The sequence below is a fragment of the Marmota monax genome, unplaced genomic scaffold (assembly GCF_021218885.2).
Source record: "Marmota monax isolate L192 unplaced genomic scaffold, Marmota_monax_Labrador192_F-V1.1 WCK01_AAM20220418_F8-fsc00020, whole genome shotgun sequence".
NCBI classification, from domain to species: Eukaryota; Metazoa; Chordata; class Mammalia; order Rodentia; family Sciuridae; genus Marmota; species Marmota monax.
Window position 1 is genome coordinate 18,135,034 of NW_026692912.1, and position 27,375 is coordinate 18,162,408.

Here is a 27,375-nt window from a genome sequence, read left to right on the forward strand (position 1 = left end):
AGTTGAGGTGTCAAAACGCAGAAAGTTTCTATAAATCCATTATCTTTACTGAATCACTGGTGCCTCCTGCACCTAAACTCCAAGTCCAGCAGACCCCTCCATCCTCCTTCCATCCGTCCTCTCTGTGCTATGACCCTGTTCAACACTTCCTCACCCTCTGGCCACTCTGACTTCTTTCTCTTCTTACTATCTATTCCATTGGCTTCTTTTTGCTTAGTCTAGTCCTTAAAATGCTTGGCTTTCCCAAGGTATGTGTGTATTTACAGGTACATATACAAATATACACAAATGTACATATATACACATCCATACACTAAATTACTTAGGAACTGTGGTCAGTAAGTTTTAAAGCTATGTGTCAATTCAAATCTCCCCTCACAATTCAATACTCTCTCTTTCTTATTCTTCCAAGTACTGGGGATTGAACCCAGTGCCTCACACACTATAGGCAAGTGCTCTGTCACTGAGCTACACCCTCATTCATTCATTCATTCATTTTGAGACAGGGTCTCAAACTTGTGATCCTCCTGCTTCAGCCTCCCAAGTAGGTGGGGTTTAGGTATCACCACCCCCAGCTGTTCTCTCTTTTCTACCAGATGAAACAACCAACTAGAGTTTCTGTATTAGTGGTTCTTTTCTGGAACATAGTTCTGCTCCCCAGGTTTCAGGATGCTGCTGACCTCCAACAAGCTACGGTCAAAGGCCAAGCAATAAGCTAACTTCTCAAAATCAAGGAGCACAGTGCCCACTCCCACAGTGCTAAACTCCAAGGAGTTGTTTACAGGGCGCGCTACACAACAGGGACATCTTTGTTCCAATCTGTGCTTATATTTGAGACTGACAAAGCCCAAGTGAGCATTTCCTTGTATAGCATCACCAATTTTTTTTTTTTTAACCTCCTTGATAAGCTTAGCTTTAAAAATCAGGTATAGAGGGCTGGGGTTGTGGCTCAGTAGTAGAGCACTTGCCTTGCACATGCAAGGTCCTGGGTTGGTTCCTCAATACCACATATAAATAATAAATAAATAAATAAAGTTGCTGTGTAAGACTACAAAAAATAAATAAATATAAAAAAAAATCAGCTATACGAGTGGATTTGTAAGCTTGAAAATGCCAAGGGGATCACAGACCCAGGCTAAAAAGGATGAATGTTTCTTGCAAGGCGGAATATCTTAACAATGCAACCATAACAATTTCTGTGTTCATTTAAGAGCAAGAAAAGTTGTTGTTGTTGCTGTTGTTGTTGTTGTTATTGGTACTGGAGATTAAATCCAGGGCACTTAACTACTGAGCTACATCCCCAGCCCTTTTTTATATTTTATTTAGAGACAGGGTCTCACTGGGGTGCTAAGGACCTCAGTAAATTGCTGAGGCTAACTTTGAACTTGTGATTCTCCTGCCTCAGCCTCCCAAGCTGCTGGGATTACAGGTATGTGCTATTACACCCAGGAAGCAAAGCTTTTTTCAAATGAGATGAAAGGCCCACAAATGTTGGATTCATTTAAAGGCAGGAACCCTATTTATCTTTGCATCCTATCCTATGCCTAGCCCAGAACCTAGAATTGTACTGGCACATGAACGGCACTCAGTGCACTGTTCATTCCTAATGATAGCTTATGAAGATGAATAGCTTTGTATAACTGCTCCCAATCTGAATTTAGATATGCCAAGAAAAATGGGGCTATGGAGTGGCATCTCCTCCTCCTGTGAACCAGTTTCAAGGAAGGCATTACATTTAAACACACAGCTACTAATAGCTGTATTTTCAAATGGTATCTTGCTCATAGAACAACAGATTGAGAATCCCTCCAGGTCCTCGGTACTAGGGATTGAATTCAGGGCTTCACACATGCTAGGCAAGTGCTCTTCACTGAATTATATCTCCAGCTCTTTAGTCTTTATTTTGAGACTGGTTCTCATTAAATTTCCAAGACTGACCTCAAACTTGGAATTCTCCTGTCTCAGCCTCAAGCAGCTGGGAATATAGGCGTGTGCCACCATTCCTGGCTAAGTTGCTACTTGTAAATTCCATGCTCCTTCTTGGGGTTTTAGGGCTCACTTGTCCTGGCAAATTTTCATCACACTTCTGTATGTGTAGTGAGACTGAAAGGAGCATCAGGGATGTGGATTCCTCTGAGAATCAAGACAAGTGTGAGAAGTCAGGAAGCCATCAAGCATTTACTTGTGTTTGGGAGTCTTACTCCTATTTTGCAGAAAAACTAATATTTAAGGCAGCACTTCCAAAATTATAATGCATCATATTAACAAAGGGTATTACTTTATCTGTCAAAAGATTTGATTTTCTCATCTGTAAAAATTAAGATAATAAACACTCATGAAGTTGTTCAGAGGACATAATGAATTCTTCAGCATTCCTTACATATATTTTTTATTTTCTCTCTTAATATTCTTCCTTGAGAACCTTAAACACTAACCACAGGGTTGGGGTTGTAGCTCAGTGGTAGAGTGCATACCTCAAACATGGAAGGCACTGGGTTTGATCCTCAGCACCACATAAAAAATAAAATAAAGGTATTGTGTCCATATGCAACATAAAAAATATTTTAAAAAAAACTAACCACAAATACCAATCTGTGATCCAGCTTCCACCAGCAACATAAAAGAAAGCCTGGCTTGTTTCTAGTCAGACCTGACAATTGAGATCTTAGAGGAACCAACTTATAAGATCACATTATAGGGCTGGGGTTGTAGCTCAGTGGTAGAGCACTCACCTTGCACGTGCGGGCACTGGGTTCAATCCTCAGCACCACATAAAAATAAACAAATAAAGTAGAGGTATTGTGTACACCCATAACTTAAAAAAAATATTTTAAAAAAGGATCACATTATATTTGCCTTTGATAGCAAACAATATTAACAACAAAAAAAATTAATTAGAATCTGTTTTATTGTTCAATATTTTAATACAGTATTTAAAAAGCTAATTTTATGAACTCTGGAGAAATGATGACAGAACAGTTCTGAATCAACTCAGATCTCTTCCCAAAGCTGACAGAACAACTAGATAACAGACAACATTCTCAGCAGAACTAAGTGTTATGGGCCAAACTGCTTATCCCCCAAATACCTACACTGAGGTTCTGATCTCTGTACCTCAGACTATGACCACACTTGGAGACGGGTCTTTTAAGAGATTAAGTTAAAATGAGGCCTTCAGAGTAGGCTCTGATACAGTACAACTTGTATTCTCATAAGAAGAGATTAGAACTCACAGAGAAATGCCAGCGGCCCATGTACACATGATGACTGATGGTTCAGTGAGAGGCCTCAGAAGAAATCGAACCTGCCGACATCTTGCTCTTGGACTTCCAACCTCCAGAATTGTGAGAAAATAAATTTCTGTTGTTTAGTGACCCAATCTGCGGTGCTTTTTGATGACAGCTCCAGCAAATGAACATAATAAGTGCTAAGGTATCTGTCATATCCCCAAATCCAGGCAGGTGGGGACAAATTACCAACAGCCAAGAGAAGCTGGCACACCGTCAAGCATCTACACACGAGGAAGCAGAGGATGCAAACAGAGACATGTGATGGACCAGGGAAGACAAGAACCCAAAACGGCCAACATGGATTCATAGAAAGCAGCGTGGGCCACGCTGAGAGCAGAAGCTCACACTGGGAGGAAGGACCCCTGAGCCGTGAGCTCTGCATGGCCACTAAGCATCAGAAATGTGGCTGAGCTGATCTAAAATGAATCTAAGTGAAAACAGGCACTTCTTTCAAATACTTTGTATGAAAAGGAAAAGTAAAATGTCTCTTAACAATTTTTCTATATTGATTATGTGTTGAAATAAAATATTTTGACATTCTTTTCCAAATAAAATATTACTACTTTTTTTTTAAAGAGAAAGAGAGAGAGAGAGAGAGAGAGAGAATTTTAATATTTATTTATTTATTTAGTTTTAGTTTTCGGTGGACACAACATCTTTGTTTGTATGTGGTGCTGAGGTTCGAACCCGGGCCACACGCATGCCAGGCAAGCACGCTACCGCTAGAGCCACATCCCCAGCCCATTACTACATTTTTTTAATATTTATTTTTCAGTTGTAGTTGGACACAAGACCTTTATTTATTAATTTTCATGTGATGCTGAGGATCGAACCCAGGGCTTTGCATGTGCTAGGTGAGTGCTCTACCGCTGGCCACAACCCCAGGCCCCTATATTACTAAATTTAACTTGTTTCTTTTAATTTTTTTGTGGTACTGGGAATTGAACGCAGGTCCTCACGTATCCCAGCCAAGCACTCTACCATTGAGCCACATCCCTAGTCCATGTTTATTTTACATTTTTTTTTTAACGTGGCTAGAAAATCTGACATTGCCTCATGGCTCACATTAAATTCCCATAGACCATGTACCTAATGCACTCTGGCGGGTGTTCACCTCAAATGCAAGTCTAATTTTTTGAGTGGTAAGCCATATAAAATGAAAGCATACATCCCAAGCTCATATAGATAGTTTAGCATACTGTCGCAGAAATAGCATTAGCAGAGTTGCAGAACTTGCCTCTGGGAGGATGTTAATTTTCTCAAGATGAAAGAGGGAGGAAAAAAGAATAAAGAAGAAAATGGCAGAGGAGGGGGAAAAGGGAACAACGGAACGAACTTCTAACTGCTCAGTTATCCTCTTATTTAGGAAAAGGGCATCCTAAAAATAGGCTTCTAAAGAAGTGGTATGATGATTTCTTCCTTAATTTAAATATTAGAAGCATACTTAATAAAAAATAATTTCAGTGATTATTTTTATCTAAGACCATTACATTTCACTGTACAATTCTCACTTGCAGGGAATATATATATATATATATAAACAAAAACTTGGGAGTCCTTTGCTTTTGTAAAGCACAACAAGTTACAGATATCACTGGAAGACACATCTGCAGTTCTCAAACACAGGTCTCTCCATGCTCCCTTATGTAATCCCATCAAGTATTCTGTTCTGCTTTGACAGTCTTAATCACCATGGCAACCAGAACCCTGGAAACACTTGGGCTTTTGATCATTTTCTGACAGCATTCAAATCTTTTTCTAACATTTTTCTCACTTCATCACTACTATAACTACATGCAAACACTATTAAAAGCAAAACACCATTCATTTTAGACATTTCTTGCTCTCTGGACTATGTTTTCTTACACAGAAAATGGAAAGAGGAGCTAATTTATTATGCACACATTATAAAAAGGTATTTTTGATCAAGAAAAATACTCCATTAAGATAGTCATAGTTCATGATTATATACCTAGCAGACCCAAAAGGGTCTACAAAGAAACTATTAGAGAGCTAATAAATGAATTCAGCAAAGTGGCAGGATATAAAATCAACATGCATAAATCAAAGGCATTCCTGTATATCAGCGACAAATCCTCTGAAATGGAAATGAGAACAACCACTCCATTCACAATATCCTCAAAAAAAATAAAATACTTGGGAATCAACCTAACAAAAGAGGTGAAAGACTTATACAATGAAAACTACAGAACCCTAAAGAGAGAAATAGAAGAAGATCTTAGAAGATGGAAAAATATACCCTGTTCATGGATAGGCAGAACTAACATCATCAAAATGGCGATATTACCAAAAGTTCTCTACAGGTTTAATGCAATGCCAATCAAAATCCCAACAGCATTTCTTGTAGAAATAGAGAAAGCAATCATGAAATTCATATGGAAAAATAAAAGACCCAGAATAGCAAAAACAATGCTAAGCAGGAAGTGTGAACCAGGCGGTATAGCGATACCAGACATCAAACTATACTACAGAGCAATAGTAACAAAAACAGCATGGTACTGGTACCAAAACAGGCGGGTGGACCAATGGTACAGAATAGAGGACACAGAAACCAATTCACAAAACTACAACTATCTTATATTTGATAAAGGGGCTAAAAGCATGCAATGGAAGAAGGATAGCATCTTCAACAAGTGGTGCTGGGAAAACTGGAAATCCATATGCAAGAAAATGAAACTGAATCCCTTTCTCTCGCCATGCACAAAAGTTAATTCAAAATGGATCAAGGAGCTTGATATCAAATCAGAGACACGCCGTCTGATAGAAGAAAAAGTTGGCTACGATCTACATACTGTGGGGTCGGGCTCCAAATTCCTCAATAGGACACCCATAGCACAAAAGTTAATAACTAGAATCAACAAATGGGACTTACTCAAACTAAAAAGTTTTTTCTCAGCAAAAGAAACAATAAGAGAGGTAAATAGGGAGCCTACATCCTGGGAACAAATCTTTACTCCTCACACTTCAGATAGAGCCCTAATATCCAGAGTATACAAAGAACTCAAAAAATTAGACAATAAGATAACAAATAACCCAATCAGCAAATGGGCCAAGGACCTGAACAGACACTTCTCAGAGGAGGACATACAATCAATCAACAAGTACATGAAAAAATGCTCACCATCTCTAGCAGTCAGAGAAATGCAAATCAAAACCACCCTAAGATACCATCTCACTCCAGTAAGATTGGCAGCCATTATGAAGTCAAACAACAACAAGTGCTGGCGAAGATGTGGGGAAAAGGGTACACTTGTACATTGCTGGTGGGACTGCAGATTGGTGCAGCCAATTTGGAAAGCAGTATGGAGATTTCTTGGAAAGCTGGGAATGGAACCACCATTTGACCCAGCTATTCCCCTTCTCGGTCTATTCCCTAAAGACCTAAAAAGAGCATGCTACAGGGACACTGCTACATCGATGTTCATAGCAGCACAATTCACAATAGCAAGACTGTGGAACCAACCTAGATGCCCTTCAATAGACGAATGGATAAAAAAAAATGTGGCATTTATACACAATGGAGTATTACTCTGCATTAAAAAATGACAAAATCATAGAATTTGCAGGGAAATGGATGGCATTAGAGCAGATTATGCTAAGTGAAGCTAGCCAATCCCTAAAAAACAAATGCCAAATGTCTTCTTTGATATAAGGAGAGTAACTAAGAACAGAGTAGGGACGAAGAGCAGGAGAAGAAGATTAACATTAAACAGGGATGAGAGGTGGGAGGGAAAGGGAGAGAGAAGGGAAATTGCATGGAAATGGAAGGAGACCCTCAGGGTTACACAAAATTACATAGAAGAGGAAGTGAGGGGAAAGGGAAAAATAATACAAGGGGGAGAAATGAATGACAGTAGAGGGGGTAGAGAGAGAAGAGGGGAGGGGAGGGGAGGGGAGGGGGGATAGTAGAGGATAGGAAAGGCAGCAGAATACAACAGACACTAGTATGGCAACATGTAAATCAATGGATGTGTAACTGATGTGATTCTGCAATCTGTATATGGGGTAAAAATGGGAGTTCATAACCCACTTGAATCAAAGTGTGAAATATGATATATCAAGAACTATGTAATGTTTTGAACAACCAACAATAAAAAATTAAAAAAAAAAAAGATAGTCATAGTTGAGAAAACGAAAGGCTCTGACAACTCAGATGAACAGCTCATATAAGGTGGAAAGGCACATTTTCAAAGTAAAAAGAGAAATTATTGTATCTCAAACAAGACATTCTACAGAAAATACGAAGATGTGTATGCAATAAAACACACTTTTTAGCTCAGTTCATATAGTTATAAACTGCAAGTGAGAGGGATCTGAGGTGGCTTCTGAGTCTGGCTGCATATTTTATCTCTTTATCTAAATGCAAGTCACGTAGGTATGCTCAGTTAAAAACAAACACTTATATGCACTTTCCTGCAAACATATTATACCTCAGTAATAACTTTAGCTGGTGATGTAGCTTAGTGGTAGAGTATTTTCATAAGGCCCTGAGTTCAAACCCCAGAACCACACACGCCCCAAAAAAGTTTAATGCCTACTTCATGAACTGAAAAAAAGAAAAATAACCCAAAGCAAAGTAAGCAAAAAGACAAGCACTAGCAGTGAAAGAAATGTCCAGGAAAGGGCCCAACGTTAAAAGCTGACATTATTCCAGCAAGATTCCATTTCACCTCTTTTCCCCAGGCTGAGGACTGGTCCCAATAACCACCAACATGGTCCACATTCTCTATAAGCACTGAGATCCTATTTCCTATTCAGGCCAACACAGATAGAGAAAGGAGGAGACAACCAAAAAAATCCTTCCTGTAATTATTCCAGAGGGAGTCTTGTCTATTGCAAAAGAAATGAATGCTTAAAAGTAGAGGTGTTTACTTCACATAACTCAAAGATCTTGGAGAGCCAACAGAGTGAATAGTTTTGAAAACACCAGAGATGCCTCCAACCAGCCACCAAATGGAAATCTAAGGAAGACTCACCAAACAGATAAAGACAGCTTCTTCCAAGCACTTTCCAACCAAAGCCTAACACTGAACAAAGAACACTTACATTTATATAAACACAGAAAACAGGCACATTCACACACAGTGGACACTGGGAGAAAACCAGCCTCTCAGGAGAAAGAGACCAAGCTGGGCACTAAGGACAAATAGTTCTACTGTTAGAGTCTGTAAACAAGTCAATATGGCACCTGGCATTTTGCAGAGAGAGTGGTTTGTGAAGTAACACCAGCGGGCCATTAAGTGTGGAGATTCCTTATTGGTTGACTGCTGTATCTAGTTTATGTTAATTAAGATAAGCTGTGTGGAATGTATAAATACCTCTATTGTCCTACAATAAAGGGCTCCACTCCTTCTGTATCAATCTACACAAGTTCCTTGTCACCCCCCGGTTATTTTGCTGCAGCCGGACTGCGGCATCCTACTAAGTTTTTCTGGTATGTAGAAAACTAAATTAATACAGGATTTTGGTAAATCAAGATTATATAATATATATCATTTTTGCAATTTGCTTTTTTCCCATGTAATCATGCCACATGGGCAACTGTTCATTTATAGCTCTGCCAAAATCTTGGAATAATTCCATATTAAAAGATAGTTGGAGACATATAGATATGGTATAATATAAAACTATTTAAAAGAAAACTGTCTAGAATGAATTGGACATAACTTTCCTACAATCATATATGAATACATAACCAGTGTAATTCCACATCATGTACAACCACAAGAATGGGAAATTATACTCTATGTATGTATAATATGTCAAAATATACTCTATGATCAGGTATATCTAAAGAGGAAAAAAATTTAAAAAGTATTGTTTCCTAAAAAAAAAAGAACAACTGTCTGATGTTCTCTAAAAGTGAAAAGAATAAGAAAGAGTCAAAGTGCTAAGCTCTCAGTAAATGCAGTCCTATGGGGCCCAACGGGGAAGTCATGAGCCAATCCTGCTCAAAGCCCAAAGCGCTCAGGAGAAGATGTGTATTTTACTCCCCACAGACCTATATTTTTGTAGAGATAATTAAGGCTCATTTATATTGAAGAAGGTCATTCATATAAAACACTGAAACTTAACCCCTGGTAGATTTTCTTACCTACTATTCCAGGTAAAAGAACACAATTTATCATTATCAGTATTGTCAAATTTTATTTTATTTTATTTTATTTTTTTAGCTGTAAATGGACACAATACAATGCCTTTATTTTTATGGGTGCTGAGGATCGAACCCAGGTCTGGCCCATGCTGGGCGAGCACTCTACCGCTGAGCCACAATCCCAGCCCTATTGTCAAATTTTAAACAAAACTTTGGGAAGATACTGCTCTGTGTCTGGGAGGCAACCAATATATCAGAAAGGCACTGGTTTCCAGGTGGTCATTTGTGACATCTGCAAGTTACACATATATACTGATAGACTTTCTAACTTTTTAACCGAGAAGTTAAATGTCAAATTTAATGGTTTTTATTGACTTGTTTCAGAGAACAATAATCAAAAGAATTAATTCCTAACCAGATTAGTTTTAAGTGCTCAAGGATTAAATTGTAATCAGTATTCAATCACATTATTATACCTTTCTCCACAATGAATAAGTAATCCTGAAGGTTAGCTTCTGTTATTTCTAGGTATATATTTTATTCTACAATTACTTTAAAAATAAATAAAATCTGTCTTATAGTTAAAATGGCACTTAAAGAAAAGATTAAAAAAAAAGAGCCCATTTGCACTGTGAAAATATATTTACAAAACTAAGAGAACATTTCAAAAAGGTGAAATATAAGCCAGTTTTAAATAACAGGTCGTTTTGGTATTGTTCATTGTGGTCATGTGGCCAAAGGATAAAAATGTGCCTGAAACTGATTTAGAAATTGTGGATTGCTATGTGCAAATGTGTCTGTCATTGTTACTGCTGAACACCATGCACCAACAGGAGACCACCTAGACTACACCCAGACCTAAGCATAAGAGCTATAACTACACCTAGGCATGGTAGCACATACTTGTAATCCCACTGATGCAGGAGGCTGATACAGGGGTGGCACCAGTTGGAGACCAGCCTCAGCAACTTAGTGAGGCCCTAAGCAATTTAGCAAGACCCCGTCTTGAAACAAAAATTAAAAGGGCTGGGGATGTGGCTCAGTGGTTACATACCCCTGGGTTCATCCCTAGTGTCAAAAAATGAAAAAACAAAAAGAAGAAAAAGAAGAGGAATACAAATAGCTAACAAGCACATGAAAAGACTACTCGCCATCTTAGCTATTCAGGAAAGGCAAATTAAAGTCACAAAGACACCACTATAACTCAGTAAGATGTGTTGATTAAACTATGAGTTGGTGGGGACCAAGAAACACTGCTCACTCTCATACATTGCTGGTGGTGTAGCCACTTTGGAAAACAGTTCAGCAGTTCCGCAAAAGGTCAGAGGTACCATAAGACCCAGCAATTTTACTCCCTGGGATATAGCAGAAAGAACTGAAAACCTGTATCCATGTGAAAACCTGGGCACAGATGTTCACAGCACTATTATTCATGATAGCCAACAAGTATGAAACAACTCAAATGTCTACCAAAGAGACTGGAAAACAAAATGTGGTAGACACTTACCATGGAATATCAAACAGTAATTAAAGGAATGAATTACCAACACACACTACAACACAGACAGACCTGAAAAGCATTATGTAAAATGAAAGAAGCTAATAATAAAAGACCACATGTTATATAATTCCACTTACACGAAATGTCCAAAACAAGTAAATCCATAGAGATAGATTGATTAGTGGTTGTCAGGGTTAAAGTTTGGGGGAATGGAGATCACTGCTGACAAGTATTGAATTTCTTCTAGAGATGAATAAAATGCTTTAAAAATGAGATTGTGGGGATAGCTGCATAATTCTTTCAATATACTAAATTGTTTAATAGTAAACTTTGGGTGAATTTTACTCTGTGTAAATAAAGCTCCATAAGCTGGAGAAGATGAAGAGGATGAGGAGAGGTGAGAGCTATTGTGGCTGTGTTCATGCTTTAAGAGTTTGAGAGCCAGTGGTGCTGGTGGTACACCACACCCGAAATCCCAGCCACTTGGAAGGCTGAGGCGGGTGGATCACAAGTCCAAATCCAGCCTGGACAATTTAGTGAAACCCTACCTCAAATTTTTAAAAAATACAAAGGGCTGGGGATGTAGCTCAGGGATAAAGTGCCCCTAGGTCCAATCTCCAGTAATACAAACACACACACACACACACACACACACAAAGAGTTTGAGAGGCAAGGTGCCAAAAGTTACACAAGGGATTTCATGCAAGTTTTTAAATGGATTCCTATCCTTTAAATCTACCATTCTTTAACTTTTTATTTGCCTTAATTTCTACAGGTATACAGAGTTATGTAGGAAATACGCTCAATAATTAGGGAAAATCAGGCTGGTAGTGAGCAAATGGCTGCCTTGGGCTTTGTTTTTTGTAATTTCCTCATAGAGTATCTCAGAGACAAGATAGTTTTATGTCTGATTTTTTCTGTACCAAATAGAGAATGTGGTACACACTTGGTACCAGCTCATTGTTGAATAAATAAATATCCCTGTAATATGATGCAGGACAAAGAAAACGAATCAAAGTAGGCAAACATAAAATGTTCAAAACATTTAGAAAAACAAGAGACGAAACCTAGGCCTACCAAGTTGAATTAAAATGGTGAAAAATAATATTCCTTAAAAAATAAATACACCTATAAAGCAAAAGAAAAGGTTAATCACAGTAGCAAACTGTAGAAGATAAGAACACTATCTTAGGAATCCTTCCTTTAGCCAAAATTACCAAAGTACCTATGGCATGCAAGACACTGGCTAATGTGCTAGAGAGAGAGTGACAAACACTTTGTTTTAATGTACAGTAGACATAAATAGCAAATTTAACAATTTAAAGTAGTGATGAGCATTATAAAAACAATTAAATGAATACAGGGAGAAGAAAATGCCTGAAAGGTGGCTGTAAAGAGGGTGGCCACAGAACAGCCATCTGACAATCGCGTGCATAAACACTGCCAGTAGGTTTCTAAACCTAGGGGTACATAATACAATCAGAAAATTTAGGAGAAAAAGATTGCATTTTCACCCAAAAATAAACTATAAATTAAAATAATTCACTGTTTTTGAAATCATCCATTCCTATATAAATGTGCAAAAAATAAAACCTGTTTGCCGTTAGTATTTTACCTAATTCATGAATCTGTTTATGACAAACTGAACTAGAAGTAAATGAATATCCTAAGACTCTCAAGGACTAAACTATGGGCTAAATCACTTCAATAAAATAAAATGGTAGAAAATTATTTACCCATCATACACAAGAATGTACTCAAAAACACATTTTGACAAAAGCATACATGGCATTAGCTGCCAGTCTTCTCAGAGCATGCAAACCCAAGTAAAAATGACACTGACAAGAACTCCATCATTACTTTGATCAGATATTTTATCCTCCCAAAAAAAAAAGCAAAAGAGACGAATAAACAAATACACAAAATTGCAACAAGAGGTTCCACGTTTAACTGTATTTCTAAGCTCCTTGGACCTCAATCTCTACGGCATGAAACAGATGTAAATCGAGTATGGTGCAAGCAGTGCATATAAATCCACAAACGAAACAGCTCAACTTGAGTAAAAAGTAAGGTTTCTTCCTTTCCTATTGTCTATTCACCTAAGATTAAACAGTGTCAAAGGGAAAAAAAAAGTTAGCATCACTTCTACTACAAGTATTTATTAATATTCTATCCATAACTTTCAGACACTTACACAAATCAGCCAGGAAAAAAAAAAAATGAAGAACTACAGGAAATTTAAAGCATCAAGAATCCACTAACCTTAATCCATTGAACAGCTGCTTGGATTTATCCAGAAGATAACAAAAATCTGTGACTGTTTTCCTCTCTCCCTGTGGGATATCATCTTCAGCACCTCCAGAGGACATGATTTCTTTAAGGGCAAATTCAGTCCTGTAAGAAAACATATGTTCATTTACCCTGTGAGTAAAAATAAAAACCGAAGCAAAACTTAGCTATATTATTTGATAGGATTTTTTTCCCAAGATAGATATAGAATTCTTCTGATTATACTCAGATCACCAATATAATCTTATAAGATGGACCACCGCGGCCTGGAGATCAGGAGGAGAGGCCCTCCCAGAGCCCAGAGATCCACAGTGAGCCACCCTGTGCTGGGGTTCCTTATTCACCAAAGCCTGGCTCCACAGCCCAACATCAGGATACATATAGGCTTGAGGCTGCCACCTTAAACTGGGATATCGCTGCTTCTATCAAGGGATAACAATAAGTACCTGGTAAGACATCACCAAGGTCCCTGTGGGCCTGGCTGCACCTAATATCTCTACTACAGGTGCTAATAGCTATCCTGTTGCTGAGGTAACAGGGGGTCTTGCGTAGGGTTGCCTATCTCGTTTCTCCTACGAACAGTCAACTTCTTATGATTACCCTCTCACTAGTCATATAATCTAATACCTCCATATTCTCATATTCTACCTCATAAACATCTCAGCCAACCTCCTAGCCCCTGCTTCTACCATTAGAAACTGTAAACCATTACGCAGACCTATTGATTATAAGGTAGAAGATAACCGAACTCATCATTTCTGATTATAGTGACAAAACTGTAAATATAAAAATAGAAGCTAAATGATATATGGCTGCATGTTGGGCACACTGAGTGCTGTAACATTGATCTCTCTCTTAAAAATGGGATATTGGTATAGGGACACTATAAGACAATGAGGCAGAAGCTGTAATACCTCAGATCACACAGCAAGAGACGAAGATTCATAGACATCATGAAAAAACAAGGGAGGAAAGTGCCTCAAACAAACCAAGATACTACAACAATTGAATGCATAGACAGCAGAGAAGGTGAACCATCAGAGAAGGAGTTCAGAATATACATAACTAAAATGATTTGGAAATTAAAGAATGACCTAAGGGAGCAGATACAGGCAAAAATTGATCATCCAACAAAGAGACAAGAGAACAAACACAGGTTGCAAGAGATTACTTCAAGAAAGAGATATTGAAAAAAAAACAAACAGAAATCTTTTGAAATGAAAGAAACAATAAGCCAATTAAAAAACTCAATAGATAGCATCACCAACTGACTAAATCACTTGGAAATCAGGACCTTAGATAATGAAGACAAAATATACAATCTTGAAAATAAAGCTGACCTCACAGTGAAGATAGTAAAAAACCATGAACAGAATACCCAAGAATTATGATACCATCAAAAGACCAAATTTAAGATATACTGGGATAGAGGAAAGTTCAGAGATTCAAACCAAAGAAATGCACAATCTCTTTAATGAAATAATAGCAGAAAATTTCCCAAGCATGAAGAATGGACTAGGAAAATCAAATACAAGAGGTCTAATAAGACAAATGTACAAAATTACAACAGATCTACATCAAGACACATTATAATGAAAATACCTAGCATACAGAATACAGATAGCATTTTAAAGGCCACAAGAGAGAAAAATCAGATTACCTATAAGGGAAGACCAATTCTGATCTCAGCAGATTTTTCAATCCAGACTCTCAAAGCTAGGAGATCCTGGAACTACATATACCAAGCTCTAAAAGATAATGGATGCTAACTAAGAATCTTATATCCAGCAAAGTTAAGCTTCAAAATGGACGATTAAATAAAAACTTTCAATGACAAACAAAAGCTAAAAAAAATTACAGCAAGAAAGCCTGCACTATAGAACATTCTTGGCAAAATATTCCACAAGAAGGAAATGAAAAACAAGAATGATATCTGCAAAGCGAAGAACTACAATAAAGGAAAAGCCAACCAAAGGAGAAACAAAGTCAAGCTAAACAACAAAAACGACCAGTAATTCATTTTATGTCTCTTTCAATCCTTTTGGATAAATTCTTACACATAAAAATTTTAACTACAATATCATCTAATTTTTCAGGGTTTTGTTTATTTTGCATTTTTTTTGTTTTCCATTTCTCTTCACAAAGTTACACAAATATTTTCTTTAAAAGTTTTAGAACAATGGGCGGCGCCAGCGCCCGGGCGCTGGGCCCGAGCTGAGGCCGGGGCGTCGCTGCCGACTGTCCATAGCATGAGCAGGGCCGGGGTCCCCAGCCCGCCGCGGGGCTGGGGCTGTGAAGGCCGCGGTTCCAGACTGAAGTTGCTGCCTCTGGCTAGGCCAGATACCTATATTATATAATATAGGAGTTTCATGGAGCTGGAGGGGCAGTGGTGGCGAGGACAACTGGCTGCTGATATTCACCAAGCGCTTCGGTACAAGGAGCTGAAGTTGCCCTCCTACAAAGGCCAGTCCCCTCAACTAAGTCTCAGAAGGTATTTTGCTGATTTGATTGCCATTGTGAGCAATCGCTTCACACTCTGCCCTTGCTGTCTATTTGCTGGACCTGTTTATGGATCGCTATGACATCTCTATCCAGCAGCTGCATTTAGTTGCGCTTTCCTGTCTGCTTCTAGCAAGTAAATTTGAAGAAAAAGAAGCTGGAGCAGCTCAACAGCCTGGGTTGTATGACTAATATGAATCTAGTATTAACAAACAAAATTTGCTACATATGGAACTATTATTATTAGAAACCTTTCAGTGGAACCTCTGCCTTCCAACAGCTGCCCACTTTATAGAGTATTATCTCTCAGAAGCAGTACATGAAACAGATCTTCATGATGGCTGGCCAATGATTTGCTTGGAAAAAAACTAAACTCTACATGGCCAAATATGCAGATTACTTCCTGGAAGTATCTCTGCAAGATTATGCCTTTCTAAATTATGCACCTTCTTTAGTAGCTGCTGCATGTGTGGCTTCTTCAAGGATTATACTTTGTCTTTCTCCAACGAGGCCTACAAGACTACATCGTCTTAACTGCTTACTCCTGGGATTTCTTAGTGCAGTGTATTGAACGACTGCTGATTGCTCATGATAATGATGTAAAAGAAGCAAACAAACAGAGAGGACAGGCAGGCCCTCAGTCAGCACAACTAGGTGTGTTCCAGACAGCCTCCCAGCCCTCACGGCCAGTCCATTTTCAGCAGCCTCAGTATCTCCCTCAGACTCAGCAGACCTCATTGCAATATCGCCATCCTGTATCAGAACAACCAAGCTGTCAGCAGATTGTATCTACCACACACACCTCGTCTTACACACTACAGACATGTCCTGCTGGCTTCCAAACTAGTGTCAGGGCCTTGGGCACATACAGACTGGTGTTGGGATGTCCCTAGCAAAACCAGTAGAAGTTAAACCCTGTCTGAGTGTTTCTTATAACCGGAGTTACCAGATAAATGAACATTATCCTTGTATTACCCCATGCTTTGAAAGGTGATTATGTGCAAAGGCAGTAACCAACCCAGACTGTCTTGTGACTTGAAGCTCTGGGACAAACTTTGTAAACTTCTCTTCAGAAGGAAAGGGATCTACCAGAAGACTGAATATCCCTTTCAGTGCACCATTAATATCTAGGAGGACTAAGCAAACACTTAATAGTGTGTGTCAAATCCTGTTACAAAATCCTGTGTGACAGATATGTTCAGGCCTGGCTGATGGTCCAAATATTTCAAATATTTTCAATACAACAACAAATTTGGACAGACTCCAATTTGCCATTTTGAGGTTTGACCTGTGGTAGGCTCTGGGTCTTATGTTGACTTATATGTCAAAGACTATAAAGATTATCTGGGGACTTGCCAAACCGTCTTCTATGAAGGAAAGTTACAGTATTAATTTTTGAAGAGATCTTTTGTTTATTCTGCAGTTTTGAGTTGTTTTGTTTTGTTTTGTTTACCTACAGATTAATTTCTGACTAAGGTTAAACTCATGAATTGATATGCTATACCAATCTGTGCGGTAAAAATTTTTTTCAGATGATTCTGTATAACTTCCTATCATAAATAATATAGGTATCTGAATTTATGTACTAAATTTAGGGGTGGAGTAGATCCCATGTCTTGAAATCATGGTCATAACTTTTGTGTGATTGCTTGCTTGTTTGTTTTTTCCCCTAAGTGTTCAGCCTCAACTCTTTAGAATTAAAACACATTAACTCAGGGAATTTGTACTACTTGGAAACATTTAACTTAATGCAACATGCTTTGGGAATGTTATAGTATGAACAACCTTTATAACATAGATTAAATACTCCTATGCTAAAATATGTTTTCCAATGAGAACTTAATATTGTAGCACAGAATGAATGAAGTGGTGGTTCCTATGATTCATAACATGTATACAGGTTTTGCATTTCTCAGTGCAATCAATGATTTATATTCAGATTTGAGAATACTCTTAGGAAAAAGGTTTTTTTTCAAAGGAAGACATAACTGTAAAATATCAGTACTAGAATAAAGTCCCATAGATTTATTTTGGAGTGGGGAGTGGCCAGGGTAGTACTCAGGTTGTGCTAGTGCAGCACTTTGTTATGTGGAAGACAGGTTTTATAAGCAACCATGGAATCCAGCTAGTTGGTCTAAACAGACAAGAGTACTGATTTCTAAATTTCAGTAGCTGCTTTCATTAGGTTGGGCCCACAACTGCCCTGGCATATTTCACTGTACTCATGATGAGTGAAAACACAATAATAGTCATGTTAGCAAGGGCAACTTGGGAGAAAATGTTTTGGGGGAATAAACTTAAAAAGTAAAAAATAATAATAACGAATAAACTGTATACATTACTCTCTTGTTAGTGGGAGAAGAGAGATTTGGTGGAGGGATGCTTTCTGGTTTAAAAATTATTAAGGTGTGTCTATTTGTGTTTTTTTAAGGATAGCACTTGAATAGAGGGCATCTGCATGGCAGATATGCAACCACCACAATGTGCATTGAAGACAAACATAATGATATTGTGGGTATACAGCAGGAGTCTCAGTAATCAAGCCAATGGCCTTTGTGAGGAAGGGAAGGGGCTCAACACAGCAAAGAACTGATCCAAATGGCTCTAGTGGTTGAGTGTGGGTGGGTGGCTTCTGCCAGCATGAATTCTTAAGAGAAATGTCCTTTCCTTAAAAGGAAAATAACTTTTATATAATTTAGAATACAGAGGGCATGATGTGCATTTATTAGTCTGGTAAATTTAAAAAACCACTCAGGTAAGAACACTTGCTCATGGCAGTTTTCAAGTGTGGAAACTGCTTTCTGAAAGTATCATCATTTTTCCTCTAAAAAGGCTGCTAATTGGAGCAGGTTTAGTAGTTCTTACTGTAAGAAAACTTGAATCATTGGGGGGAAAATATGTTCAAAAGATAGTATATCTTTCACATTCACAAACTCAGCAACCTGGAGTCCAATTTTCAGTATTTTAACTACCTCACTAATGCTATGAATGTAAGATATTGGGATAGAAATCCTAACTTGAAACAACAACCAGTGCCTGTGGTGATTTTAATGTCTTGTCAAATGCTTTTATTGATTGGTTTGTATGTCATTCTTGTTATAGAAGAATATGCCTTTTTTAAAAGCTTATTAACACTTTTCCCAATTTATATTTAAAAAAGCTAAAGAACACTGGATTAATCAGGGAGGGGTAGAATAAAATAATTGATTACTATTGCTGCATACCCAGGGTGGGGTGGGGTGGTTGGAGAACCAGAAGTGTTTTTAAAACATTAGGTTTCAATATAAATACAACTCACAACTGTTAGCTTTGGGAGGGGGTTGGGTGGGGGAGTTGTATGGGTTTTGTTTTGTTTAATTTATTGATTAGTCTTTAAAGCTGTTTGTTATTTTGGTTTTTTGTTTTTGTTTTTTGAGATTACTGGACCATCCTTAAATGTGTACTGTGAAGAGATTAATATGTATCAAGGGCTTTACCAAAGTCCACTAAATAAACACTACTCAAGTACAGACTGAAAAAAAAAAGTTTCAGCATTTTACACCTTATATATATAATTAATCTAGTATGTGATTACATTGGTTGTGATATGAGATGAGGTATATTCTACTCTCTTAAAAATTAAAAATCCATTATTCAGGATTCAAGGATGAAAAAGATCAATCAGAATAAAAATTGTTTTATAAGGTATTTTTAAAGGTAAGGGGAAGGGTAAAGGAAATTAACAAATTTTGTGAAGCACCTTTCCTTCTGTAAACTTGTGGAGAGATAGGAGGTGAAAGAAGAGAGAGCCATTATGAAAAACTTGTAGGAGAAGGTGACCCAACTTAAGTTATTCCCACCAAAAGCATGTAGAAACCAACTCACAGTCTAATAGTGTCTTATAGAGAAGAATAAAACACCTTGCTCAACTCTTGGGTATTCCAAATTCATCTGTTTGGTGTCCCTTTCTGATGGAACTCGACAAGAAACCACCTAACAAGGGGGCTTATCATGCAGCCTATAACATATGACTCACCAAAAGGTGAAAGATGGAGAAAGGAGCCAATATGGCAGCCATTGGTTACCTGAGGCTACTGAGTATCTGAAATGTATCTAGCCTGAATTAAGGTGTGCTATGTGTTAAATAGACATTAGATTCCAAAGAATTACTAGGACAAAGAAAATGAACATGAAATATCTTACTAACAATTATTTTCTTTGCAAATTATGTTGGTAATCCATTGGGTTAAATGAAAATATATTAAAGTTGATTTCTCTCTGTTTAAGAAAAAGAAGTAAAGGTAACATATTCTGTATCTTTACTGTAGTACTTTATATCCATATTTATATGTTGTCATTTTTTATATTTGTGTTATCAAAATTCATATAACTATAAAACTAAATAATGCAAATTATACCACATATAAATTATATCTCAACAAACATGACTTTTAAAAAACATCTAGTTTGTGAAGTGTTTTAACAGTATTGGGAACATACTAACCACCTGATAAATAATGGCTATTATTATGATTCAATAAAATAACCCAGCATCAAGATGTTTCATAGTGGGGTAGGGAGGGGGAGCATGGGAGGAAGAGACAAACTCTAGATAAGGCAAAGGGGTGGGAGGGGAACGGAGGGAGCATGGGGTTAGAAATGATGGTGGAATGAGATGGATATCATTATCCAAAGTAAATGTATGAAGACACAAGTGGTGTGAATATACTTTGTATACAACCAGAGATATGAAAAATTGTGCTCTATATATGTAATATGAATTGTAATATATTCTGTTATCATATATAACAAATCAGAATAAAAAATTTTATAAGATGGTGTTAAAAAATAGATAATTTTGTGTTACTGATGGGAATGAAAATTGGTAGCAACTTTTTATAATATTCTTAGTAAACATTATTTGAATACTTATTCTATTTTAGGCACTCCTTGTATGGTTAACAAATCTAAATTACTGATAATTTTCACCTATTTGTTCATTTGATCCAGTGTGTAAATCCATCCTGGAAAATGACTACAAATAGAGGCCATCTAATCCACATTTCATTATCAAATTAATTTTTTTTTCCCCTGGCTATACTGGGGATTGAACCCAGGGGTGCTTTACCACTGAGCTATATCCCTAGCAACCCCCAATCTTTTTTTAATTTTTAAATTTTTTTTGTGGTGCTGGAGATGGAACCCAGGGCCTCACACATGCTAGGCAGACACTCCACCACTGAGCCACACCCCCAACCCATCCCAGCCCTTTTTATGTTTTATTTTGAGACAGGTTCTTATAAAGTTGCTGAGGCTAGCTTGGAATTATTGATGCTCTTGGCTCAGTCTCCCAAATTGCTGGGATTACAGGTTTGTGCTACTGCATCCAGCTTGAGTTTATTTGGGGGACAAAGTCTCACCAAATTGCCAGGCTTAAACATGCACTCCTCCTGTCTCAATCTCTCAAGTCACTGGGACTATAGGCATGTACCACCATGCCCAGTTTATTACAACAATTAAAAATGGAAAATAGGGGCTGAGGTTGTGGCTCAGCAGTAAAGCACTTCCCTAGCACATGTGGGGTGCTGGGTTCAATCCTCAACACCACATAAAAATAAAATAAAGGTATTGTGTCCAGCTACAACTAAAAAAACAAAATATTTTTTTTTTAAATGGAAAACCTGAAGGCTCCCAAAAGGGAAACCGTTAAGCCCTTCACTTAACAATCCTTGCATGCTTGCTACTCTATCACTAACATTTATATTTAAGAAGGTGAGGCAATAATACAAGGATACTTCAGTATGAAAGGGACATAAAATTGCCATACACACATACACAGAGGTATATATTTTAAAATATTTTATTGAATCCAAACTACCTCCATGTGTAATCAATTATATTAATTGGTCATTTTTAAAATGGTAAGCTATTCTAAATTTTAAAAAGGAAACCTTATCTTTTTACAGACAGGAATTTCTTGGATAACAGGGAAATTTGGCCCCAGTGTAGGGTGAAAAAATAGGCTGAGAAGACGAGGGCCAGAAAGCAGAGCTGGAAGTTAGGGTGTGGTACAGTTATTTTGGTGAATATTTTTCTCTCCAAACTGTCTTGAACAGGCAATTGTGGTTGCAAGGCAGGAAAACTGTCAGCAAACCTAGCTACCATGGAGCTTCAGGGTAACACAAGGGTGGCACTGGAGCCAGCTGGTAGTGTCACTTACGACAATGGAACAGCACTGGGTGGTCTGTGAACATGCACGTGTTTCCTCTTCCCTCCACTTCTTTCCTCATTCCATGTACTAGCAGGAAACAGATCTTAAAAAGTGCTGCCTGGGAAGTAACAGAAAGGACCCTGGCATTGAGTAGGCCCACTACCTGCCACGTACCCTATTCCTTCCCCACCCAGCAGGAAAGGCACCAAGGAGGTGCCAACAGGGCTGTAGCTCTCCCCATTCCATCTCATAATCTTGCCAGCTAACATCCCTAGGATATATGAGTTCACAAGAGAAAAAAACAAAATTTAGAATAAATATTTTGAGCTCGGGTTGTAGCTCAGTTAGAGCGCTTGCCTCACATGCATAAAGCCCTGGGTTCAATCCTCAGCACCACATAAAATAAATAAATAAATAAATAAAAATAAATATATCATGTCCATCTACAACTAAAATAAATTTAGAAAATAAATAAATAAATGTTTCAGGCAGGTGCTGCAGTGCACGCTGGTAATGGCAGCTATTTAGGAGTCTAAGGCAGGAGGACCACAAGGTTGAGGTCAGCCTCAGCAAATTAGCAAGCCTCTTGTCTCAAAATTTTAAAAAATTAGTAAAGTAAAAAGGGCTAGGAATGTAGCTCAGTGGTAATGTATTTGCTTAGCTTGTAGTAGGACCTGAGTTTCATCCCCAGTACTAAAAAAACAAAAGTTTAATAAGGGAGAATACTAGAAATAAAACAGGAAGAAACTCATTAGGAGGCAAATAAAATACTAGGTGTGAAAAATACAACCAATAAAATAAACTTAATAGATGCACTGAAAAATCAAAAGTATGCAGTTAAAAAATTATTAAGCTAAAAATATCAGGCTTAAGGTACTCTGCCAAGACATTAGGAAGAAATAAGAAACATAAAAGGAAAAATCAAGAGGTATGGAATAGAGTGAAGATCAGGAAAATCACAAGTTCTGGGCATGATGACACACGCCTGTAATCCCATCGGCTCAGGAGGCTGAGGCAGGAGGATCGCAAATTCAAAGCCACCTCAGCAACTTAGGGAGGTCCTAAATAACTCAGTGAGATCCTGTCTCTAAACAAAATACAAATAAGGGCTGAGAGTGTAGCTTAGTGGTTGAGCACCCCTGGAGTCATTCCCCAGGACCAAAATAATAATAACAACAACAACTTTTTTTTTTTTCTTTAAGCCTGGATGTAACATGGTATACCCAGTTTTACCAGATTTACAGTGGTAAAAAATTTCTGTGTTCAATCCCCTGCACCAACACACAATGCACATGAGATAAATGAATAGAGAAATGAGGGAAACTGACATCTACTTAATGGTATATATGGAAAGAAAAAAAAAAGTTAAGAAAAAAAAAGTTGCAGAAAGAATGACTAAATTTTCCAAAGTGAGATAAAATATAAGACCAAAAACTGAAAGGATTCAAAGAATAAAAATAAAAATACAAGAATAAATTCCAGAATTGAAACATTCAACTAAACAAGAATCCAGAGGAATCCTTTCCCCTTCCTGAAAGAATCTCTCTGTATCTACTAGGCGTCTGTCTACACAGAGGTAGCCTGCTTGGGTGTTAGAGTTAAGCCATGCAGGAGGCCATCCCTAAGAGGGCCAGTGTGCATGGGCTGCTAAAGCCTGAACAACATGGAGGGCAAGCAGGAGGGCAGAGAGCAGGAAGGGATGTGAGACCCTGAGCAGGTGATCAGGACAACGGCCACATGGAAGAGTTTAGAAGCAGCAATAAGAGGGGGACATCAATCAGACAAACTAACAAGGACAATGGGACCCAGGATACTGCAGGAGAGAGGTAAAACACAGAAACAGAAAAAGGTTAGAAGAAACCCTATGGTTTGCAAGCAAAGGTAAAATGATTGACTTCTAAATATACAGACATAAGTGTGCAGAATGTGTGTGTGTGTGTGTGTGTGTACACGAGCATACACACATGCATATTCCATAGCTCTGTGATTCTGTCTACTGAAAGCAGGCGGGGAAGTGACTACTTGCCCTCTCCAAAGGTATAAACATATTGAGAACCTAACTCCTGGCTTCTAATTCCATTCTCCAATAAAATGTACCAAAGAGCCCGTACTGTGGTGCATGCCTAGGATCGTGAGTTCAAAGCCAGTCTCATACCAAAGCTCCTTGCAGAATTGCAATTGGCTAATTACAGACTAGTGTAGAAAAGCACAAGATGAGTCTGGAATATTTTAGGCCAAAAAAAAGGGAAAGTGCTCAAAAACTGATAGAGACATGTCAGAAGGACTGAGGGTCCAATCTGAAGATTCCATTGGCTGAAATGCAAGCATTCCATCACCAAAACAAATAATGATAGCAACAGATTCTAATCTATTGAAAAATAAATCATAAGGCAATACCAACATAAACAAATGAATAAATCAATGGAAAGTTTGATAGTGAGATTATTTCAGAGCGTTTTCCCACAAAATGCATATAAAAGAGAAAAGTAACTTTGGGTAGTAAATCCTGGCAGACATTGCCTTCATCAAGTGAGCAAAGTGAACATCATTAGTAATCAGGCCAAGTCCAAGTCCCGTACAGTGAGAAGAGAGGTTCCTGCCAAAGACACATAACCTGAAACAGACAAAACCAACCTGAGAGACACGCTACAAAAAATTACCAATTTATAAATCTTCAGACTGTCTCTGAACTGGTCCTTCTGCTGTAAATAATATTATTGAGACAACTGGTAAGGCTTGAATGCGGTCTGAGGACTAAATGAGAGTAATAAATCAATAATAAGAAAAATATTAAATCTCACCAGTAAGAGACAAAATGCAAACCAAATATAACAAAATGAACACATTAAAAATACATTAGTTATAGCAGCTGAGTAACTGAAACCAGCATATTTGCTAGAGGCAGTGTAAATTAGCTTGACCCCATAGATTTCACTGAATGTATGAGGGCACATGGAACACTCATTCTATTAGACATAGCAATTACACTTTTGGAAAAATTATCTTATGAAGATGTTAACTATCATTACTGGTAAATTACTGTTAATACAGGGAACTGTTGAAGAGTTGCTAGCTTGTTGGACAGGCTCAGCTTAGCATATGCCAACCTTCAAGACCTGTCTCTCTTTCCAATCTTACCTACTACTTCAACACAATGACTATTCTCAAACTACAATGAAATACCGCAAGTCTTTAAACAAATCCTACTTTCTTACGTATTTCTTTCTGCCTATTTTGTTCATCTGGAAAATTTATACCATAATTAAAGATATTATTCAAATGACATATTTTCAGTAAAACTTTCCTTCACAATGCAATCTCTCCCTGACACCTACCTAAGATCAAGTCAATAGGAAGTTTGGTTATTCCATCAAAGTTAAACAAACAACCATCATTTGTTTAAAAAAAAAAAAAAAAGAATAGAAAGAAAGTCAGGGAACATGCCTATAATTCCAGCTACTCATGAGGCTGAGGCAGGAGGACTGCAAGTTCAAGGCCAGGCAGAGCAACATAGTGAGATCTCATGTCAACAAAAGAAAGAGAAAAGTAGTGATGCATGCATGTAATCCTAGCTACTTGGGAGGTTGAGGTAAAAAGATCCCAAGTTTTGAGGCCAGTCTCAGCAACACAGTGAGACCCTGTCACAAAATAAAATTAAAAAACAGCCAGGACTGTACTCAGAAGTAGAGTGCTTGCCTAGACCCCAAAACCACCAAAAATGAAAACAAAAATGAAAAGAAAGAACAAAAGATACATATATGATGTATCACCAGCAAAACTTCCGTGAAGGAAACAGTCCTTTAAGCAAAGGGAAAATAATATCAAATGAACGTTTGAAGATACAGGAAGAAATACAGAACAAGAGACAGAAAATGTATGGGTAAATGTTAATGAATACAGACAGCAAGAAGCAACCTAAATGAATATTTACAGTATAAATAAAAAATAAGCCAGGTGTGGTAGCACGTGCTTGTAATCCAAGCAAATTGGGAGGCTGAGGCAGGAGGATTCCAAATTTGAGGGCAGCCTCAGCAACTAAACAAGGCACTAAGAAATTCAGTGAGACCCTGTCTCAAAATTTAAATGGGTTGTAGCTCAGTAGTAGAGTGCTTGCCTAGCACGTCTGAGGCACTGAGTTTGATACTCAGCACCACATAACAATAAAGAAATAAAACAAAGGTTTGTGTCCATCTATAACTAAAAAAGAAAAAAATAGACTTAAAAACTTAAAAAAAAATTTTAATGAAAAATAAGGACTGGGGATGTAGCTCAGCATTATAAAGAGCCTGGGTTCAATCCCCAGCACCAAGAAGAGGGGGAAAAAAAAAGCAATTAGTTAAATACAAAACATATACACAATAGCATCAACAAATCTAAAAGTTGATTCTTTGAAAAGACTAATAAAACCCTGCAAGATGGGCTGGGGTAGCACAGTGGTAGAGCATGCGCTTGGCATATTCAAGGCCCTTGGTTTGATTCCTTGCATCAGAAAAACCCCTGCATAAGTGATCTAGGGAAATAAAGAAGAAATAACCAATATCAAAAATGAAAAAGGAATATTACTACAGAATAAAATGATTATTAGCAGAAATATTATGAATAAATTTAAGCCCATCAATTTGAATATTCAGGTAAAATTAACAGTGAGAGAAACACTTTTTACAAAAAGAACTAGGAAATTTAAATAGTTCTCAATTAAAGAAATTGAAAGCCTATCCGTGACAAAAACTCCAGGTCCAGATGGTTTCACCAGCATATTATACAAAGTATCTAAAGAAGAAAAAAAGTACCAATCTTATACAAACTGTTAAAGAACATGGAAGACGGCACATTCCAACTCATTTTATGAGACCAACACAACTTTGATACCAAAAGTTAACAAGGATATTATGAGAAAGGACAATTACAGGCCATTCCAACTAATGAGGACAGATGCAAATACACTAAACCAAATGTTAACAAGTCCAATTCAGCAATATATAAAAAGAACATGGCAAAATTGGGCATATTTTAGGAATCTCAAGTTGATTTGATATTTGAAAATCAATCACTGTAATCACTTACCACATAAGGAGAATGAAGGCAAAAAATCATACGACAGTTGCTCAACAGATGCAGAGCATGCATTTGATAAAATCTAACATTGACTCACAAATAAGAAAAAAATTCAGGAAACTAGGAACAAAAATATAATTTCTTCCATTCATAATGAATTTGGATTTTAAAACTACGGCAATAAGCATACTTTCTGATAAAAGGGTGTTCTATTTCCCCATGAGATTGTGAATGCCTGCTATCACTGATGCAGACCTGAATGGAGAGAAAAAGAAAGTACAAAGACTAAAAAGAGATATAGAGCTGTCAGTATTTGTGAATGATATAAACATTTCCACAGAAATTTCAAAAGAATCAACATAAAAATTATCAGAATTCACTACTGAGTTAAGAAAAATCACTAAAGAAAAGGTTAAAAATCAACCATATTTCTCTA

General features: G+C 37.5%; 1 protein-coding gene and 1 pseudogene across 11 annotated transcripts in view; one reads left to right on the top strand and one right to left on the bottom strand.

Moving 5' to 3' along the window:
• The window catches only part of Scai (suppressor of cancer cell invasion), a 167,545-nt gene that overhangs the window by 79,706 nt on the left and 60,464 nt on the right, over nt 1-27,375 (bottom strand). For 10 of the 11 annotated variants that reach the window (XR_009227442.1, XM_058581747.1, XM_058581748.1 and 7 more), the window contains one exon: nt 13,169-13,300. Coding sequence is in view for 10 of the 11 variants with exons in the window: in XM_058581747.1 (XP_058437730.1) it covers nt 13,169-13,300 (132 nt within the window). In the remaining variant the exon portion in view is untranslated. Of the gene's footprint in view, nt 1-13,168; nt 13,301-21,893; nt 21,978-27,375 lie in introns of those variants that run through there. The other variant, XM_058581753.1, reaches the window with a different exon arrangement.
• LOC124097421 (cyclin-J-like) lies at nt 15,565-16,992 on the top strand (annotated as a pseudogene).